A 15,614-nucleotide genomic window follows, 5' to 3' on the forward strand; every position below is an offset into this window, starting at 1 on the left:
CCCTTTTTGGGGGATTACTAACTGGATTTAGGTCAGAGACAGCATAGCCACTAATTGGCGGTATATTAAACCTTGCACTGCAGGGGACAAAATGTGGCATCTTTTGATCTGTGTCAGCCATCCAGGACATGGAGATAATTGCAATAAATCAGGAAGTGTGAGGTCTCTTTCAGGCCACAGGCTCATTGTCAAGGTAAAGCTCTGATTTAACAATGGGATACGCAGAGCATTGAATGGCAACCTCTTCTGGATCGTCCTCTTTTGCTCCATTAGTTACAGAGGTCTCATACATCTTTTTAAACAGTCTTATTGATAGTGGGTTGTTGTATGTTTTTTTGGGCTATATGGGCATGGTCTAGAGGCATTCTCTCCTGACGTTTCGCCTGCATCTATGGCAAGCATCCTCAGAGGTAGTGAGGTCTGTTGGAAGTAGGAAAAAGGGTTTATATATCTGTGGAATGACCAGGATGGGACAAAGGACTCTTGTCTGCTGGAACTAGGTGTGAATGTTTCAACTGACCACCTTGATTAGCATATAATTGCCTGACAGTGCCTGGAGCAAACAAATAATCAGGCAATTATATGCTAATCAAGGTGGTCAGTTGAAACATTCACACCTAGCTCCAGCAGACAAGAGTTCTTTGTCCCACCCTGGTCATTCCACAGATATATAAACCCTCAGGTTGCAAAATGCTGCCTGAATACCATCCAGTCCAACTCCCTTCACCTGGGCAAGAAAATGTAATTAAAACCCTCCTGACAAAGGGCCATCCATATAGATAGATATATATGATTCACACATACACATATAGATGTATATGACAGGTATAGTATCATAGATTGGAAAGGGACCCCTAAAGAAGGAGAATTATATGTTGCATATTCCAGAGTAGACAAACCAGTCAATCTCTACATCAACACTGACAAGAAACAACAAGAAATACTGTTTACCCACAAGCATAAAGAAATTGCATATATCAGACTGGGCCACAGCAATGTATGACAGGGGATGGCTAGATAGATAGATAGATAGATAGATAGATAGATAGATAGATAGATCTTTCACAGCTGAGTGGAGATTTGAATTCTTTTACCTGTTGGTATCCACAAACTATCTCTCATGGAGGGAGCATCTATACTGCAGAATTAATGCAAATTGACATCACTTTAGCTGCCATGGTTCATTGCTATGGAATATTGGGATTTGCAGTTCGATGAGGCTCCAGCATCCTTTGGCAGAGAAGGCTAAAAACATCATAAAACTACCAACTTCCATGATTCCATAGCAATGAGCCATGGCAGCTAAAGTGGTGTCAAACTGCATTATTTCTTCAGTGTAGATGCCCTTTTAGATCCTGCCTATGTCCCTGACTACTTGTTTGGCATGATGGATAGAGGGCATCTTGCCCTTCTGCCTGTTTCCTTAGTCCCCAAATCCTTATGCAAAAGTTGGCAAGTTTCCAAAAAGTGTCCTCCTTCTCCTTATTACCAGCTCCCAGCCTCAGCAAAAAGCCCTTGAAGATGAAAGGCACAGCTCACATTTGAGCCATTGTTAAGGCAGAGTTAGGAAGAGGAGTGAGAGGCTAAGAATAGACTCACAGAGAGCCAGACTCAGGGAAAGAAAGGCAGCCCAGGCCATTCTCTGATCCAAGCAAAGAGAGAACAAAGATTGATCCACGAGGAGCATGGCAACCTCAAAAATAACTCTGAACACAATCAGGTGGGAGGATGCTGACAGACACCGCCAACTACCCATGTCCTTCCAGGACATCTTCTCTTGGTTGCCCAAGAGTTTGAAAAGCGATACTTCTGGGGAGATGTCACATATCACACTCCTGTATCCAATACATATAGAGGTCATGTGGGTTAGGAAATTGTGGGGATTGTGGAAATTGTAGCTCCCAAGGGAGGGAGAGATAGAATGAGCGAGAGCTCTCTGAATACTGGGTCACCCAATAAAACTGACTGGGAATTCAAGACAGACACAAGAAGCCCTGGATACAATGAAAGTTGGAGACACCTGTAAAGTTTTCACCCGTTTCTAACACACCTCACAACCTCCAAGGATGCCTGCCATAGATGTGGGTGAAACGTCAGGAGAGAACATGGCCAGACAGCCCAGAAAACTCACTGGATTCTGGCCATGAAAGCCTTCGACAACACACTTTCACCAGTTCTTTGGAAATTTTGCAGAGCTAAGCACTCAAAAAGCACTTTGAACTTGAAACTCACAGTGGGAAAGCTTACTTTCTGAATTGCAACTGTCCAGCCATCATAAGAGCTGTGGTCCAAAATAAGTCTCATTTCCAACCTCTGTAAGAGTTGTAAGCTTTTGTGGGGCCTTCAGACCTTCTAATCCAAACCTACAGAGTTTCATAGAGGCATCTCAGTGGGCAATTCAGCAATAGACACAAAAAGCGCTAACCTGGCTGGTGGAAGATGCCATCCCATTCAGAAAGACACTGTGACCAGCTGCTTCGCCTTCCCTGTTGCCGCTCTGATTTCCGTACTCCTCTGTCTCCTCTGAGCTCTCTGTTTTGCTGAAGGTTTCCCCAGAGGCTCCATCCATACCTTGGGTGGGCACCTTGTTCAGTAGAAGACCCTCTGGCTGAAATGCTGGTGAACTGGAGCCTCCATCCAGAAGACTCTTAAAGATAACAAAACAAACAGATATCAAGGAAAAGTGAAATGCTCCAGCAGGTTTCTGTCTAATGCCTAGATTTAAAAACACTGCCATGCATTAGAAACAGTGAAGTATGGCTTCTGTTGCATTTGTCGCTGCTGTTGCTGTTTTGGTTGTTATAGATAATAGGTTATGGGTGGCACTTGTTGGAGCATGCAAGGAATCAGAAAGTGTGGATGTGTAAAATAAGGTGCATGAAGCTGATTGGTTGGGGAGCAAGCTGAGGGAGCCTAGGGAGTAAGCTGAGCCTGGGACTTTTGGATACTGTTACATTTTTGTTCAGGCTTGAGCTATGCATGTGCTCACAGAGAGAAGAAGAGAGAAGAAGAGGGGGACAGAGTTTGGAGTGTGCTCTTGCTTCATGAAGGAGTTTACCCACATGAACAAAGAAAGACCATTTTAAATCTCTCATAAAAGGACATTATGTGAGTTGATGTAACTGTTCACATTGTACATATGTTGTTCTGAACTACGAAGAGTAAACTACTTGTTCTCTACTGTTCACCCGCATAGCATATTTTCTTTCTCTGGCAAGGCAGTGTGTGGGCTGATGAAACGTGAGCTGCACATAGTTTATTTTACATTATACCACAACACTGTCCAATCCTTATCCAAGAAAGACCCCAGAGATTCAAAAGTGAGGGAAAGCTTAACAGTAACAACAGGAATTAGAACAAATTGTACCAAGTTGCCCTTCAAAAACAGCCTTAATACAATGTTGAAAGTAAAAGAATAATCCTTTACTTCAACAAACACAAAGGATAAGTGAATGCAGTTGAAAAATGCAAAACAAAGCAAGGAAGTCTTAATGCAGACACAAATTAAAGTCTCTTACAAAGTCCCAAAAAACAGCAGTCTTCCATCAGACAATGGGCAATGATCACTAAGTCCTTAGCAGCAGACACAAAGCAGGGTCAATTGGAGTGAAAACATCAGCATCAGAGTCTTTACCAGTGAAATCTGGCTGCTCCTGCTTCTGATTTATAGCCCTGAATTCCCACACAGGAGGTGCTAGGGTGTCTCCCAATTAGTTCAGCGTTTCTAGCAGCTATTCTAGCTGAACACCGTTTGTGCTCTGTCTTCTTTTGTCTCTCTAGAAATGTGGGCACTTGTCTCATTTCCTGCCTTTTCTCACCTGTTGAGCACCCCATAGGCTGCCCCCTTGGCCAGGTGGGTCTTCTGCCATAGCCTCATGGGCAGCTCTGCTCAAGGTCTCCGTCATCAGGAGAGCATTTCCTTGCTCCTGCTCCTCATTCCCAAAGGCAAATAAGTCTTCTCTCTCCTCCTCGGCAGCAGCCCCAATCTCTGCCAATGGGTCTTCAGCCTCACCGCTGGCCCCTTCATCCTCTGTTGATGGCTCAGGATCTTCAACTAGAGCAAAGACGATAAAGAGACCACAGGCAGATGAAGACATTTTGATGTCTGATTTCTTATTATTTTTTCTGTTTCAGAGTCTATCATATCCACATTTTGAACCATCCAACAATCTAGGAATCAGTTCATGTTCCTGGGCTTCTGCTGCCAGTCAGATGGGTTTTAGAGTCCTTGTTGGCATCATGACCAAATGTCCTCTACAGGAACACAAAAGAGTTGCCTTAGGGCCCTTCCACACAGCCATATAACCCAGAAAATCAAGGCAGATAATTCACAATATCTGCTTTGAGCTGGGTTATCTGAGTCCACACTGTCAGTTAATCCAGTTCAATTTGGAATTTATACAGCTGTGAGTAAGACTTTAACTGTCATGGCTAAATGCTATGGCGTTGTAGCATTACGGGGTTTTGAGCTTTCCCTGCCAAAAGGTGTTAGTGCATCACCAAGCTATAGCTTGACCGTGCTGTGGTGCAGCTAGCTGCATTAAATCACTACTGACCAAGAAGTCATGAGATTGAAGCCAGCCTTGGTCGAAGTGAGCTTTCAGCCATTAGTCTAGCTTGCTGTTGACCTTTGCAGCCCGAAAGATAGTTGCATCTGTCAAGTAGGAAATTTAGGTACCGCTTTATGTGGGGAGGCTAATTTAACTCATTTATGATGCCATAAAACCTTCCAGCAGTATGCAGAAGAATGAGGAAGTACTCCATCAAAGGATTCAGTGTAACAAATAGACGGTGAAGCAACAGCTCCCCCTGTGGCCAGAATCGATCATACCGTCATGAACCCGGGAAAAGCTGGAATGTTCAATTGACATTGTGTCTGTCTATATATGTTGTATGTCTAATTGTCATTCAATGTTTGCCATGTATATGTGCATTGTAATCCACCCTGAGACCTCTGTGGGGTGAGAAGGGCAGAATACAAATACTGTAAATAAATAGATAAATAAACTCTAAGGAATCCATAGCACTGAACCATGACAGTTAACGTGGTGTCAAACTACATTCATTCTACACAGGAGATGCACCCACAGTGTCACTTTTTGTACTTGTTCTATTTTGATCTTATCTGCAGTTGTACCATCCATTTGTTTTGACTGTTTGTTTGTAATTTCAACCAGAAAATATATCAGTGTGCCCTCCATCATCATTATCATCATCGTATTGTTGAAGGCTTTCATGGCCGGAATCACTGGGTTGTTGTAGGTTTTTTCGGGCTATATGGCCATGGTCTAGAGGCATTCTCTCCTGACGTTTCACCTGCATCTATGGCAAGCATCCTCAGAGGTAGTGAGGTCTGTTGGAACTAAGAAAAAGGGTTTATATATCCAGGTATAAAAGGGTTTATATATCCGGCCCTAGGTAATTTTCAATGGTAAGCAAACTATTTTGGTACCCCCCCCCCCCAACCAATGATTGATATGGAGCAGGAACGAGAGGGGCTAGGCGAGGCTCAAGGACCCGGCCCCTTCGGGAAGAGGATCGCCCGGTAGTGAGGCAAGGAAGCCGAGGCTCCCCCCGACTGCTAGGGCTGTTGTGAGCCGAGGGGGTACTCCTCAAGTGGCAGTCGAGGGGCATTTACAGAGGAGCCTCTGCGCCCCTGGCAAAAAAAGTGTACCGCAACCACTTACTTTGCTTAATGGATGAGCCGCCCCTGTATATATCTGTGAAATGACCAGGGTGGGACAAAGGACTCTTGTCTGCTGGAACTAGGTGTGAATGTTGTGAGTGTCCCACCCTGGTCATTCCATAGATATATAAACCCTTTTCCCTAGTTCCAACAGACCTCACTACCTCTGAGGATGCTTGCCATAGATGCAGGTGAAACGTCAGGAGAGAATGCCTCTAGACCATGGCCATATAGCCCAAAAAAGCCTACAACAACACAGTATCATCATCATCGTCATCGTCATCATTTTCCCAAATCTTTCTTCTCAAGACTGGACTAATTGCAGCTTTCAAATTAAAACAGATATAATATAGCTAAAGCCATTCAAAGTTCCTTTGAATAAACCTTCCCAAGAGTTGTAAAACATATAAAAGTACAACAACAACTTGAAAACACACAACAGCAAACCAAAAGATTGCCATTAAACTACTCTTAAACGGTCAAAAAAGCTAATTCAAAGAGAGATTCAAAAATAAATTTGAAATCTATTTTAAAACACTGCAACCCAGAGCATCACAGCACCCTGTTTGAAAACATTCAGTTCTCAAAGGACGGTAGGAATTAACCGGTTTTTGGCTGCTGACGGAAGGACAGCAAAGACAGCACTTGCTGTGGAGAATAGAAGAAAGGTCATGCTATCTTTTTAGGGGAGGGGAACCAAATAAAAGATATCAAAAATAGTCAACCTTTCGTCTTTCCAAATGTATGGAGACAGCCTTGCATTGAACAATGAGTTCAACAGAACCTTTCCACTGACTTCCTGAACAGTTGATAGACAGAGAGGCAAGCTGGAGCTGATGCTGGAGTTAAAAATACAGGCATTTGTAGATCCTCCAGAGCAATTATATGATCAATTTCTGGCACATGGTGACCATACAATCACATTGGAAGGTCTAGAACAGTGGTTCTCAGCCTTCCTAATGCTGCGACCCCTTAATACAGTTCGTTGTGTTGTGGTGACCTCCAACCATAAAATTATTTTTGTTGCTACTTCATAACTGTAATTTTGCTCCTGTTATGAATCGTAATGTAAATATCGGATATGCAGGATGTATTTTCATTCACTGGATCAAATTGGGCACAAATATGCCTAAATTTGAATACTGGTGAGTTGGGGATGGTGGAGAGGAATTGCTTTTGTCATTTGGGAGTTGTAGTTGCTGGGATTTATAGTTCACCTACGATTAAAGTGCATTCTGAACCCTACCAAAGATGGAATTGAACGAAACTTGGTACACAGAACTCTCATGACCAAAAGAAAATACTGGTCATGAGAAAGTTTGGTGGAAATTGGGTTTGGTGGAAATTGACCTTGAGTTTTGAAGTTGTGATGTGGCGGCAAAAAAAGCCAATGGGATTTTGGCCTGCATCAATAGGAGCACAGTGTCTAGATCTAGGGAAGTAATGCTACCCCTCTATTCCGCTTTGGTTAGACCACACCTGGAATATTGTGTCCAATTCTGGGCACCACAATTCAAGAGAGATATTGACAAGCTGGAATGTGTCCAGAGGAAGTCGACTAAAATGATCAAGGGTCTGGAGAACAAGCCCTATGAGGAGCGGCTTAAGAAGCTGGGCATGTTTAGCCTCAAGAAGAGAAGGCTGAGAAGAGATATGATAGCCATGTATAAATATGTGAGAGGAAGCCACAGGGAGGAGGGAGCAAGCTTCCCTGGAGACTAGGATGCGAAACAATGGCTTCAAACTACAAGAAAGGAGATTCCATCTGAACATGAGGAAGAACTTCCTGACTTTGAGAGTTGTTCAGCAGTGGAACTCTCTGCCCCGAATTGTGGTAGAGACTCCTTCTTTGGAAGCTTTTAAACAGAGGCTGGATGGCCATCTGTCAGGGGTGATTTAAATACAATATCCCTGCTTCTTAGCAGGGGGTTGGACTGGATGGCCCATGAGGTCTCTTCCAACTCTTTGATTCTATGATTCTATGATTCTATGTAGTTCACCTACATCCAGAGAGCACTGTGGATTCAAAAAATGATAGATTTGGACCAAACTTGGCATGAATACTCAATATGCCCAAATGTGAACACTGGTGGAGTTTGGAGAAAATAGACCTTGACATTTGGGAGTTGTAGTTGCTGGGATTTATAATTCACCTACAATCAAAGAGCATTCTGAACCCCACCAATGATAGAATTGGGCTAAACTTCCCATACAGACACCCTCATGACCAACAGAAAATACTTGAGGGATATGGGATGAATTGACAGTAATATTTCACCTACATCCAGGGAGCATTTGTGAACCCAAATGACTATGCTAAAGGGATTCCTAAGACCATCAGAAATATGTGTTTTCTGATGGTCTTTGGCGATCCCTCTGAAACCCTCTCGCGATACTCCCAGGGGTCCCAATCCCAGAGGTTGAGAAACACTGGTCTAGAGATTTCTACAGAGATGTCTTCAGAGATGAAAAAATAACATTTTAAAAATTTGGTTTCTTACCTCCCATAATTGTGGGAAACTTAAACAAGAGCACAGTCCAAACAGTCAGATTCAGCATCTGCACTCTTAAGTATTAAAATCTCAGGACTTTTATACGGAAGAATGAGCAGGCAACTTAATAATTTTTTATGCTCTTTACTAAAACTGACTTTAAACACCCTAAAGGCAACAGATCCTATCTTATCTTGGAAACTAAGTAGAATAAATTCTAGTTAGTACTTGGATGGGAGACTAATCCCAGCTACTATGAGGTGTATTTTAGAGGAAAAAATGGTGAAATCACTTTGTCTTTTAAAAAATCGTATAAATATTCCTTGTCTTTAAAAATCCTACGAAATTAATGGGATTACCATAAATCATTGGTTCCCAACCTGTGGTCTGTGGACCACCAGTGGTCCGCAAAAACGAAAATACGGTCCATGGCCTCAGAAGTGACCCTAGGTAATTTTCAACGGTAAGCAAACAGTATTTTGGCATCCCTCCCCACCAATCACTGATATATATTTTCTGTTCGTCGTGGGAGTTCTGTTTGCCATATTTGGTTCAATTCCATCATTGGTGGAGTTCAGAATGCTTTTTGATTGTAGGTGAGCTATACATCCCAGTAACTACAACTCACATATGTCAAGGTCTATTTTCCCCCAAGAGCGCCTCAAGAGCACCCCTGGGCAAAATCAACTATACTGCAAATGCTTACTTTGCGTAACAGGTTGAGTCGCCCCTGTATGGCCTCACCATTACTACACTGTTGTCTCGAAAGCATGTGACAATAAGAGTGATTAGTCTCGCAAAACGTTCTTATAATGCTGAGGCAACGGGGATGTCAGAAGGGGGAGAGGTTGACTACTGATAAAAGATTATTTATATCACATCAGCTCTAGATTATTAAATATTGTTTCCTGTAGGTAAGCAGATGGTGACTACTGGATAGCATATGTTCTGTATCGGAAACTAGAGCTGATGTGGTCTATCCAATGCAATTTTTGGAATCGGCACCACAAATAACCAAACCAAATCTAAAGTTGACCAAAAACCGATTCATAACCCTTTTGGTACTAATGTTGGAGAGTGGTCCCTGGCCAAAGTGGTCCCTGGTCAAGTGATCCGTGGTCAAAAAAGGTTGGGAATCACATTAACAGGCAACTTGAAGGCAGAATAGTAAATATACAAATGCACATTCCTTTAGGAAGAAATATCAACTTTTCATAATCTAGGCACAGAACATATCATTTACTTTCTATTCCATTTCACTATCACGCATCTTACAATAACTGAGAATGCTATTTTTTTAAACAACTACAGATAGATATACCCAACCAAATAAATGTATCTTTTCCCTAAGGACAGAAACGCTTTGAGTCTTAATAAATTTGTTGTTTTGTTTCTAGGCATAAAGGAGGACTTTAATGCTGTATTAATTGCCTGACGTACAGCCCACTCAATCTACCCAAATGGGGATTTGAAAGGCTATAGACTTTCCAAACTCCTTCCCACTCCCACCTCCAGACACATACTTTTGATGAAATCGAGCTGGTAAAGGAGCCGTTCCTCGGCATTGAAATCCACAGTGTAGTGCTCCATGTTGTCATAACCTGCTTCCAGGGCATCTGGTTTGCAGCTCTGGGTCATCTCAACAATTCTGAAGTTCAATGGACGGAGAAGAGGAGAAGCAATTATAAGAGGATCTCATAGAGAGCTCTCCTCTCTTTGAACCTCCTTCCTCAAAGGTAAGTTAAGGGTTGCAACGGGGAGGCAATTTAAAAGAATGAATAATACTTACTTTTGGATGAGAACTTTGGCATTCTGAAGAAGAGAAGAAAACAGACAAATGGGAGATGAGTGGGGGGAAGTGAGGTTATTGACAAAGTACCTGAAAAAGTACAAAGTGTGCTTTCATGAGTCAATTCTTGCTTCTGAAAACGTTAGTGTGAACTAGCTAATAATATCCAGCGAAATGGCAAAAGATGGAAATGAACAGATGATGCTACCTAATGTAAAAAAAAAATCTTAGAAGTTGGCCACCTAATCCTGATATCCTGTTGTCCTCGTGCACAACAAGTTAAACATGAGCCAACAATGTGATGTGGCGGCAAAAAAGCCAATGGGATTTTGGCCTGCATCAATAGGAGCATAGTGTCTAGATCTAAGGAAGTAATGCTACCCCTCTATTCTGCTTTGGTTAGACCACATCTGGAATATTGTGTCCAATTCTGGGCACCACAATTCAAGAGAGATATTGACAAGCTGGAATGCATCCAGAGGAAAGCGACTAAAATGATCAAGGGTCTGGAGAACAAGCCCTATGAGGAGCGGCTTAGGGAACTGGGCATGTTTAGCCTGAAGAAGAGAAGGCTGAGAGGAGATATGATAGCCATGTATAAATATGTGAGAGGAAGCCACAGGGAGGAGGGAGAAAGCTTGTTTTCTGCTTCCTTGAAGACTAGGACGCGGAACAATGGCTTCAAACTACAAGAGAGGAGATTCCATCTGAACATTAGGAAGAACTTCCTGACTGTGAGAGCCGTTCAGCAGTGGAACTCTCTGCCCCGGAGTGTGGTGGAGGCTCCTTCTTTGGAAGCTTTTAAGCAGAGGCTGGATGGCCATTTGTCAGGGGTGATTTGAATGCAATATTCCTGCTTCTTGGCAGGAGGTTGGACTGGATGGCCCATGAGGTCTCTTCCAACTCTTTGATTCTATGATTCTATGATATACAGGAATACACAACTACAGTAGTCTGGAAGGATTCACATCCGACTTCTGATGAAAGATATCCAAAGTTGGAGAATCCGGATGCGGTCTGACCAAAGCAGAATATTGCATGGGAAATATTTTTTGAAAAATAAATAACTCCCAGTTTTCACAGCTAGCTTGGGTTGATGGCAATTCTCCAAGGTTTTCGATGGTATGTTTCCATGTATCAGTGGCGGATGCCATTATTTGAAACCTGGACATGCTATATACATTGTATGTCTCCTACTGTTGAACAAGGGCCCTGATCTAGAAGAATCATAGGGTTGGAAGAGACCTTGTAGGCCATCCAGTCCAACTCCTTTCTGCCAAGAAGCAGGAAAATTGCATTCAAAGCACTCCCAACACAAGCATGTGGACAATTTCAACAGAAAGGAAGAAACCATGAAAATGAACAAAATCTGGCTACCAGTATTAAAAAAAACTCAAAAATTACAACAGCAAAACAACAGAGGGGAAACAAACAGTCACATAAAATCACTCTCAACAAAAGATTCCCCCCAGGCACTTCCAAGCCATTGAATGCTAATCAAGGTGATCAGCTGAAACATTCACAGCTATCCCCAGCAGACAAAAGCCTTTGTCTCACCCTGGTCATTCCACAGATATATAAACCCATTTTTCCTACTTCCAACAGACTTCACTACCTCTGAGGATGCTTGCCATAGATGCAGGCAAAACATCAGGAGAAAAATTGCCTCCAGAACATGGCCATATAGCCCGGAAAAACCTACAACAACCCTTCCATCCTCTGTTTCAAAGCCTCCAAAGGAGGAGTCTCCACCACACTCTGGGGCAGAGAGGGAGAGTTTCGCTGCTGAACAGCTCTCACAGTCAGGAAGTTCTTCCTAAGTATTAAAAAAACTCTAAAATGAGAACAGCACAACAACAGAGAGGAAACAAACAAGGACATCAAATCACCTCTCAACAAAAGATTGTTCCAGGCACTGCCAGTAGTCAATTGAAACATTCACACCTAGCTCCAGCAGACAAGAGTCCTTTGCCCCACCCTGGTCATTCCACAGATAAATAAACCCTTTTTCCTAGTTCCAACAGACCTCACTACCTCTGAGGATGCTTGCCATAGATGCAGGCGAAACGTCAGGAGAAAATGCCTCTAGAACATGGCCATATAGCCCGAAAAAGCCTACAACAACCCGGTTCTTCCTAATATTCAGATGGAATCTCCTTTCTTGTAGTTTGAAGAGCTGAGAAGGATTTCATGTTCTGAATAGGGAAGAATTCTATGGTTCATTGATATGGAATCATGGGAGTTGTAGTTTTACAGAGTCTAACATTCTCTGCCAAAGAGTGCTGGTGTGTCACCAAACAACAAATCTCAGATTTCCATAGCATTGAGCCATGATGGTTATTCAAAATGGCATCAAGCTGCATTCATTCTACAACATAGATGAAGCCTTATGACAATTTTTAATTTAGCTTTCTTGACACATCATTTGGGATACCAAAATTCAGAGCTGGTGTGTCTTTAGAGCACATGTCCTGTACTAATGCCCAGCTCTGCAATGGACATGCAAATGGCCAATTGCAACATTCACATTTGCCTCAAGCAGACAAGAATTCTTTCTCCCACCCTGGCTATTATTTCACAGATATATAAGCTTGACTTGCCTAGTTTCCAATAGACCTCACGACCTCTGAGGATGCCTCCCACAAATGTGGCCGAAACGTTAGGAGAGAATGCCTCTGGAACATGGCCATGCAGCCTGGAAAACTCACAGCAAGTCAATGTGTAAACACCTAAAGACCATTTTATCATGGTATCTTTGTTGAACCATCCATAACAGTTGTCAACTTTTTGGACATCTAGATGTACCAAACTTCAGCTTCAAGTCCGGTTGCCATGACCATAGATCATGCTGTCTTGATCTTTTAGTATTTGGAGGCCAAAACATCCAAGAACCAAATACTGAGGTCAACATATGCACATCATCAAACCCACAAGAGTTCAACCACCACTTAGTCTAGAGTACAGTTACAGGAAGGATTGAATATTTAAGGAATTCTAGACCTGTTACCATTATATATTTGATTTTAACTCTGAAATTTTGACATTATTCCATCTCACAACATCCAGGCAAAACTGGCTTATCATAAGATCAATTTTTCAAATGCAGAAGTGGAAAAGAAAATAGAGTGACTTGTAAATTATCATTCCCTGATACTTTACTTAAAGCATGGGCAAACTTGGGTCCTCCAGATGTTTTGGAGTTCAACTCCCACAATTCCTAACAGCCTCAAGCCCTTTTCTTTCCTTTCCTTTGCATTTAAGCAACTGAGGGGGGAAAGGAACGGGCCTGGGGCTGTTAGGAATTGTGGGAGTTGAAGTCCAAAACACCAGGAAGGCCCAAGTTTGCCCATGCCTGCTCTACTTGATATCCAAATGAATTTCCTTGTATGCAGTCTATGATGATCAGATATTAGCAGCATTGTTCTCCTTACCCTGCTCTTCAAGGGGATGCTCATAATTTACAACTGATAGTATAATATAGGAGTTAGGTTCTTGTGGGTTTTTTCGGGCTATATGGCCATGTTCTAGAGGCATTTTCTCCTGACGTTTCACCTGCATCTATGGCAAGCATCCTCAGAGGTAGTGAGGATGCTTGCCATAGATGCAGGCGAAAAGTCAGGAGAAAATGCCTCTAGAACATGGCCATATAGCCCGAAAAAACCCACAAGAACTTAGTGATTCCAGCCATGAAAGCCTTCGACAATATAGGAGTTGCTACTTTGTGTGTGTATTAAAAATAGGAGCAATTTCCCATTGCCGAACCTGCACAAAATCCGCCATCTGGGGCTCCTCCATAGATTGCAGGGCTGTGTCCACCAACTTGGAAGAGGAGTCAATGTGTTCGCTGCATGCTTTGCTGAGAGATTTCAAGTGCTGGATCTTTTCTTCCTGCTCGTAAGTGATCCTCTGCAACATGATCTTTCTCCGCTCTTCCAGGATGGCAGACATGCGGTCAAACTTCTCGCACAGGGCCTGCTTCTGGGCTTTGCAATTCTCCTGCTCAAAAGGAGGGAAAAGGTTGAAAGCTTCATCTGGATGGAATGCAGCAAACCATGCATGGTGTCATACACCGGAGCAGGAATATCTCTGACCTTAAACACCACACCAGCTTGGTAAAATCAGCAAGCAATTTATTGTAGGCAAAGCAGTAATATTCTGGTACGGCTGTACCAGGAGCTCCAACTTTATTTGCTTTGTATTAAATGTTTGCTTGCAGTCCAAGGTTTCAGGGACTCTGCAGAAAGGTGGCTTCCTTTGGCTGCAGTCATAGGGCAAGTCACCTGTCCATCATCGTTAAGTTTTGGTTCCACCCCTTGCTCAAGGCAATTGGGAAGGGAAGGGAGCCATTTTTAGTTAGTCTCAGCAAGGAAAGCTAATGTACAAGACGTGTGCAAGCTTCCCCTGTACAAAAGCTTCAACCCTTAAGACTTTCCGGGGAGAACAGTCTTAAGAGCACCCAAAGATTTCCAGGGAAGCAGTCCTAAAGCTTTGAGGAACTTTGGAGGGTGACCAGTTTGAAAGACCAAAGAACTCCTGCTGGAGAACATCTAAGCCTTTACTGGTAGGTCCACTTGGTGCTTCAAGGCGCAGTTCGACCCAGTAGCGGAGCCCACATCAGTAAGGGTTAGATTACAGTCAGCCTGGGAGAAGTTAAAAAGGGGACTTTCCTTTAAAGTAAAGAAGAAGTTATTGAAGACAGTTGCCTGTCCTTTGTGGGCAAGTTTAGGAGGCTACCAGTTGCATAAAAGCCTGGAATCATTTGTTTATCTTTACTAAAGACAAGAGAAGTTTCTGTTTGATTGTTCATTAATAAAAGACTTTGTTATACTTCACAAGCCATCTAAAGGTCATTTGTGGTGGAAAACCTCTGAGAACTTCTCCTTGGGCCCCCTGGCTTCCCGCTGGGCAAAGGTTGCACGTCCTGTTCTAAAGGAAATTCTTTACAGGCCCAGCGCGCGACAGAACAAGTAAAATTAGCTAAACATTAAAGTTCCAAAACAAAGGTTAGTCCATGAGCTTCAAGGCAAAACAAGATCCATAAGATTCTTGTAAGCCGCTCCGAGCCCCAGGGGAGTGGCGGCATATTTATTTATTTATTTATTTATTTATTTATTTACTGTCCTTGTATACCGCCGTTTCTCAGCCTAACTGGCGACTCAACGCGGTTTACAACAGAATATACAGTACACAGTATACAATTAAAACCGTAAAAAACATAATACACAATATTTCACATAAATCACAATCCAATACATCTCCTAACTAAAATCGTGGTCCAATTGCATCATCCATATTACCAATCCGTAGTCGACACATTCATTGCACCGAATTAACCAAATGCCTGCTTGAACATCCAAGTTTTTAGTCTTTTTCGGAATACCATCAGCGAGGAGGCTGATCTTACCTCCATGGGAAGGGCGTTCCAGAGCCGAGGGGCCACCACAGAAAAGGCCCTGTCTCTCGTCCCCGCCAGCCGCACCTGTGAAGCAGGCGGGATAGAGAGCAAGGCCTCCCCAGAAGATCTTAGGGTCCTGGTGGGCTGATAGGCCGAGATACATTCAGATAGGTAGGTTGGGCCAGAACCGTTTAGGGCTTTAAAGGCCAACGCCAGCACTTTGAATTGAGCCCGGTAGCAAATCGGCAGCCA

The 15,614-nt window shown here is 42.9% G+C and overlaps 1 protein-coding gene across 1 annotated transcript in view; it reads right to left on the reverse strand.

Moving 5' to 3' along the window:
* LOC132772761 (tripartite motif-containing protein 54-like) overlaps positions 1-15,614 on the reverse strand; it is a 48,943-nt gene that overhangs the window by 5,003 nt on the left and 28,326 nt on the right. The window contains exons 5-9 of the mRNA XM_067468254.1: positions 13,730-13,963; positions 9,968-9,990; positions 9,702-9,826; positions 3,819-4,054; positions 2,426-2,647 (exon numbers count right to left, since the gene is read on the reverse strand). Coding sequence (XP_067324355.1) covers positions 2,426-2,647; positions 3,819-4,054; positions 9,702-9,826; positions 9,968-9,990; positions 13,730-13,963 — 840 coding nt within the window. The remainder of the gene's footprint in view (positions 1-2,425; positions 2,648-3,818; positions 4,055-9,701; positions 9,827-9,967; positions 9,991-13,729; positions 13,964-15,614) is intronic.

The sequence above is a fragment of the Anolis sagrei genome, chromosome 4, assembly GCF_037176765.1.
Source record: "Anolis sagrei isolate rAnoSag1 chromosome 4, rAnoSag1.mat, whole genome shotgun sequence".
NCBI classification, from domain to species: Eukaryota; Metazoa; Chordata; class Lepidosauria; order Squamata; family Dactyloidae; genus Anolis; species Anolis sagrei.